This window comes from Nematolebias whitei, chromosome 14 (genome assembly GCF_014905685.2).
Source record: "Nematolebias whitei isolate Nwh7 chromosome 14, NemWhi1, whole genome shotgun sequence".
NCBI classification, from domain to species: domain Eukaryota; kingdom Metazoa; phylum Chordata; class Actinopteri; order Cyprinodontiformes; family Rivulidae; genus Nematolebias; species Nematolebias whitei.
Genome location: NC_056511.1, coordinates 29,462,029 through 29,468,492, shown reverse-complemented (window position 1 = coordinate 29,468,492; position 6,464 = coordinate 29,462,029). Strand labels below are relative to the sequence as shown.

The following is a 6,464-nucleotide window of genomic DNA, read 5'->3' as shown; positions in this document are numbered from 1 at the left end:
TGTGTGTGATTTTCTGTTTATCTGTTTCTGTTATGTTCCTCTCATTCCTCAGTCTGCTTCTCCACTCAGTCTTTATCATTCACACCTGTCCCTCATCAGCCACTTGCCCAGGTGCTCTCATTACTAACTCTCCCTCTGTCACATAAAAAGCCTTTCTTTCCTTCACTCCTTGTCCGGTGATTGTTCTATGTTCACAGACATCACAATCCTCTTCTGCCTTGTCTGGTTTCTGCCCCCCTGATGATCTGCTCTGCATTATTTCTGATCCAATCTGCCAAAAGTAAGTTTTGCTGCACCGACAGCCTTTTGTTTTGTTGTTAAAAAAAATAAATTGTTTTTGGTTTTTGAACTCCTGCCTCACTCATCTCTCTGCAATTGGGTTCCAACCTCGAGGATCGTGACACTACCTACCTGCCTACCTTGCTTCCTTCCTACCTACCTACTGCTTACCTTGCTTCCTTCCTTCATTCCTTGCTTCCTTCCTACCTTGCTTCCTTCCTACCTACCTACTGCTTACCTTGCTTCCTTCATTCATTCCTTGCTTCCTTCCTACCTTGCTTCCTTCCTTCCTACCTACTTGCCTACCTACCTTCCCTCCTTCCTTGCCTCCTTCAGTATCGATGTCAATTTATTTCTATAGCACATAAAACACCAAAAGCTGGCCAACGTGCTTTACAGTTAAGTCAGATTAAAAAGAGTAAAAAATACATCTTGTCCCACTCAAAAAACATAAAAAAGTTTACAATAAAATACAACACACAACAACAATAAACTTTCTTCCTTGCCTGCCTACCCTTCATTTCTGGAGTGTAACAAAGTTTTGTTTGACTCATGGCCTGTAGGAAACAGTTTGACCAAACTGACCGAGGCGTTCTGTTACTGTTAAGCACACATGTATCTGCTGATTTTGAACTGGGTTCTGTGTTTCAGGACCCGGTGCCACCAGAGCTCATCAACCTGCTTCAGAGTTCTGACAACCCCCTCCTTCACCAGATCTTTTCTGTCAAAGAATCTGAGAACCCAAATAACAAGGGGCTCAGTAAAGTGACTGTGGTCTCAAAGTTCAAGGTAGGAGCATTTGTTTTTTCTTTGTTTCAGAGAAGTGTGTGTGTGTGTGTGGGGGGGGGCGGCTGTCAGCCGTGGCTCTGATGATGTAATTGTTTTGCTGCAGGACTCACTGGAGAGCCTGATGAATATCCTCTTGGGCACAACGCCTCATTACACCCGCTGCATCAAGCCCAACCCTGACTGCAAGCCGTTGACCTTTAGAAAGGAAGAGGTGGATGTTCTGCTCTGGCTTTTCATCGTCTACTTCTCTTTTCACACACACAAAAAAGTTTCATCTGATATCTTCTGTCAGGTTATCATGCAGCTGGAGGCCTGTGGGATTGTCGAAACCATTCACATCAGTGCTGCGGGCTTTCCAATCAGGTGCAGAACTTTAAATATCATCAACTGAAAAACAAAAGGCAGAAAATAATGTTTGTGTGAATGTGTATTGTTCTGCGTTGTCTGTTAGTAAAATATCTAATTACACACTGAATGGGTTTCATTGAAATTTCCAGAAAGTAATCATTAAATCCAGATCTATTGGTGATAAGATTTAACAGTCAGTCAGATTCAAGATGTCAGCTTCAGCTAATCAACCTTGGAAAACACAAAATGACCACAACTTAGTTTTACACACAGGGAGCTGAAATTTTGAAGTAGTAGTAGCTGATGGTCATTCCCAACTTGTACTCTGAGCTCTAACTGATTGTGTGATATCTATGTTTAAAATTTTGCCATGAACTACAGTCGTCAATCCTGTCTGTTAGCAAAATATCTTGTGAAACACTCAACAAATTTTATTGAAACTCGTAGAAAGTAATTTATGAATGTAACTCTACAACTGATTAATGTCTGATTTCAACCCAATTCAAGATGACCAGTAGAAAACACAAAACTAGTTAGAACTCTGTCAACTAGATATCGAGTCCAAATTAGGTATCGCAGTAGTTGACAATTATTCCTAACACAAATTTTACAATACAAATTTATTTGTAAAGTACTTTAAAACAACACCGTTGCCGAAGTGCTGTACACTAACACATACTGTACAAGCAAGCATAAAAATATATTAAATCAACTGAAACCGTAAAAGTAATGAACTGTTAAAATCATAAAACATCAAACAGTAAAAAAAAAAAAAAAATTTGCTAATATAGTGTGTGCGATTGTGCGGAACATTATTTTCAAGATTTATTCAAAACACTAAAAGGTTGTATGAGTTTCTTCAAGGAATACAGTGTTTTTATGTCACTTTTTCTCTTTTTAATACATTTGTATACTTTATTTCTGCTCATTTAACTTTTTTATCTTTATCTTTGCTGCACAGAATTCCTTTCAAAAGCGTCCTGCGGCGGTACGGACTGATTACCAAATGTTCACCATCAGGGAGTTGTGATGTTGGTGAGTTCTTCTTGAACAGTTTTCTGGTCAGTTTGGGCATTTCTGCTGTTGACAAACAGTGATTTTGTTTCCTCTCTTTAGGTCTGCTGGGTTATTCCTCTTTCCCTTCATTAGTCCTCTTAATAAAAAGAGATCCTCACTTCTCTACTCTCCTTGGGACTTTTTACTTTGGTCTTTAAAAACAAGACTTTAACAAATTTTGAAACATCTTGTAAACTGTACAGGTAAATGCACATCTGTCTGTCGCAGCTCGCTTTGCATGCTTTTCAACTCTTGCTTTGGGATTGTCATCTTAATTTATATTCATGTAAATCCCACTATTTGGCTGCTTTTGACTTTGCTTAAAGCATAGCTTTATGAATATAAATATTGGTTTATCTCAACATCAGGCTGCTGCTTTGGTCCATAAATGAAATTGTAAAAAAACATGATGGTGATGGCTTTACAACTGTCTTTAAAATTTTATGAATCTCCTAAAATAATACGTACGGCATTTAGTTTTCTCCTGAATTTTACCATGTTGCTAATGTGAATTACCTGTAGATGTTTATGGGTTTTAGAAACTTTAAATTATTTAAGGGCAAAGAGCTGCAGACTTTCATGCTCTTCCCAGGATTTACAGTTTTTGTATAAAGAAATGTCTCCCCCTTTTATTTCTCAAGTTTTATAGATCAAGACAGATAAAAACAAATCTTCTTACCAAAGCTGAAAGTAAAATATATCATTGTGTTGCTCTTCTTTTAAGTCAGAGTCAGAGTCAGAGTTTCTTTATTGTCATTCGCACCTCATGTGGTACATGTGGTGGAGCGAAATTATGTACACGGGGTCCCAGTTACATCCGACAATAAAATGTATAAGAAAAACAGTGATAACATCTAAGATATGAACTAAGAAAAACATCAACTAAATATACACTAAGCACTCATAACATAAAACATTGAACATCAGCACAAACATGAACATGAGTCTGTGAGCAGATGTGCACGCATGAACACATCAACATTGAAACAGATCAGCAGCAACATGAAACAGATCAGCAGCAACATGATATGGTTTTTCACAGTGATTATTCTAGTTAGAGATTCATGAGTCTAACAGCCTCAGGGTAGAAGCTGTTCCTCAGTCTAGTGGTTCTACACTTAATGCTCCTTAACCTCCTTCCTGAGGGGAGTGGGGCAAAAAGTGTGTGTGCTGGGTGGGTGGGGTCCTTCATGATGCAGGTGGCCCTCTTCCTGCATCTGGAGGTGTAGATGTCTGTGATGGTGGGGAGACTGATTCCAACAGATTTCTGTGCAGCCTTCACCACTCTCTGCAAAGCTTTTCTTTCTGCAGCTGTGCAGCCTCCATGCCACACATTGATGCTCGAGCACAGGATGCTCTCCACTGCACACCTGTAGAAGGAGGTGAGGACTGAGCTTCCCAGACCAGCTCGCCTCAGCCGTCTGAGGAAGTAGAGTCTCTGATGAGCTTTCTTGATCAGGCTGGTGGTGTTGTTGCTCCAGCTGAGGTTGTCATTCATGTGTACACCCAAGTACTTGTAGCTGGAGACCACTTCCACCGCAGATCCTCTTATGTTCAGGGGGGTGTAGGTGTTTTTGTTCCTTCTGAAGTCCACAATCATCTCCTTTGTCTTCTTCACATTGATGTGAAGGTTATTCTCTCTGCACCAGCTCTCCAGGTGTTCCACCTCTTGCCTGTAGCTGGACTCATCATTGTTTGTGATGCATCCCACCACCGCTGTATCATCTGCAAACTTTACAATGTGACAGCCTGGATGGGTAGCTGCACAATCATATGTGAGCAGAGTAAACAGGAGGGGGCTCAACACACATCCCTGAGGAGAGCCAGTGCTGAGGGTTATGGTGGAGGAGGAGAGGTTGTGGATCCTCACTAACTGTGGTCTGTTTGTTAAAAAGTCTAGTACCCAGTTGCAGATGGAGGGGCTTAGTCCTAGTGTGGATAGTTTGTCCATCAGGGTTTGGGGGATCATGGTGTTGAAGGCAGATTTGAAGTCCACAAAGAGCATACGGACGTAAGAGTTTTTCTGCTCCAGGTGGTTGAGCGCAGTGTGGACCACAGAGGAGATTGCATCCTCTGTTGATCGGTTCTCACGGTATACTGATGAGGGTCCTCGTTGATGTTGATGGTTGTTTTGATGTGAGTCATGACCAGTTTTTCAAAGCAATGACGCTGTTGTTGTAAACTCTGACACGCCCTCACCTGAAAAGGGGGGGGGGGTACAATCACACGTCACCGACGGTGACCCATCACAAACTGAAACATCAGACACAGCAATAGCTGTGCTAACGGTTCAGTCAAACCAGGGTGGCACAAACAACAACGTTGCCGCTGTCACGGACAGCCACCAGGACCTTGTTGTTTCAAACAATGAGAGCCCCTCAACACACAGTGAGCGGGTAATCTCATTAATGACGGAGGCCCGTCAAAAGCTGAACTCCCAGGAGCAGCAGCAACTGCACCAACGGTTCGGGAAAACCGAGATTACACAGGTAAAGGTAAACGTAAGAAGAAACGTCGGCCAAAACCTACAAGGTTCCTGTGTAATCTGATCAGAAAGGGGGTCGCTAAAAAAGCTTACCTGTCGATCACACTCGAAGGGGTCGTCACACATGAAGCCCTACTGGATGGTGGAGCCGACATAACTATTATGTCAGCCAAACTGTTTGAGGAGCTCAGGACTGCCGCTAACAATGTTCACAGGGAAATGCCTCTCATAGAACGTGCTATAGGGCTGCAGAGACGAGGACAACCCTAACAGCTATAGCTATGGTTCACATGCAGGTTGGCGAGATGACACTATACCACCCGGTACATGTGTCTCCGGTTGACTCATTCCCATTTTTGGTCGGCCAGGATTTTATAAATCGCTTTGACACGATTATAGATCATGGTGAACAGACAATGTGGGCCAGAGTGAGCAAACCCCTGCCAATACTCATGCCTTCTGAGACAGTCACAGACTGCCCAACAGCAGGCACTGCAGAAGGCACCGAGGACCTCTCAGCAGAGAGCACAGTCCCGGTAAGTACTCCTTCAAAAGCATGTGGAACCGAAGAGATCCAACTGGTGAACCTAACTCTGACTGAACAAGAAAGCCTCCTGTCTGAGCTGAGACAGTCAGAGCCCACCGGATACTACCTACCATTGGTAGTTCAAGGTGTAGAGATCCAAGGATCCCACACCAAAGATGCTGTACTGTCGCCGGGGACAGATAAACCAGCTATCAATGACGGAGCTGTGGACGTCCCTCAGTGGTCCTCTGACCCCTCCAGGCTGCTCGCACCTCTGCCAGTACAACCTACAGCCGAGGTAATGGCAGTCACACGTGCACAGGCTACAGCCAAGCCGGTTGACAACACAGTCTCTGTACAACCCGTGCTGACTGACCCAGACATCATCCAACTTCAGAAGTTGGATCCTGCGATAAACTCGATAATGCTGTACTTGACTGACCCAGAGAAAAACACTCCATCCGAAGCCAACCTGGATTCCAATCCAGACCTTAAAGCCTTCTTTCAGCTGCGCAAACAGCTAAAACTACTCAAGGGCTTCCTAACTTTTGCTCATGGATCGACGTCCTCACCCGTGTTCGTGGTCCCCCATGACCACAGGGGGGTGACGTTAGTTAGGGTAATGTTACCAGACGCGATAATGTGATCAAATCTGACAGTCAGAGTGAGTGACGCACCGTAACGTTGTTTCCTAGTTGCTTAATCACTACTTTTGACAATGTTGAAACGTTGTTTTTCTGGTTGCTTAGTCACTATTTTTGTCGATGTTGAGACATCGTTTAATTGGTTTTTGGTATTGTTTCTGAACACCCCCAGCAAGAATGAATTTTGTGTGTACTTTAGTTAGAGACTAAAAGGACTTTAACTGTGCCAACATGCAGTTCATTTGTTAAAATTCAATCTTTGAGGAGTCAATGTAGATTAATGCTACCTTACGACGCTCAAGCCGAACCTACTCGAACAATCCTATTCCGGGGGGGG

General features: G+C 43.1%; 1 protein-coding gene across 1 annotated transcript in view; it reads left to right on the top strand.

Annotated features, from left to right (window-relative positions):
• The window catches only part of LOC119420070 (unconventional myosin-XIX), a 52,719-nt gene that overhangs the window by 39,103 nt on the left and 7,152 nt on the right, over positions 1-6,464 (top strand). The window contains exons 16-19 of the mRNA XM_037687440.1: positions 931-1,068; positions 1,172-1,279; positions 1,361-1,431; positions 2,378-2,439. Coding sequence (XP_037543368.1) covers positions 931-1,068; positions 1,172-1,279; positions 1,361-1,431; positions 2,378-2,439 — 379 coding nt within the window. The remainder of the gene's footprint in view (positions 1-930; positions 1,069-1,171; positions 1,280-1,360; positions 1,432-2,377; positions 2,440-6,464) is intronic.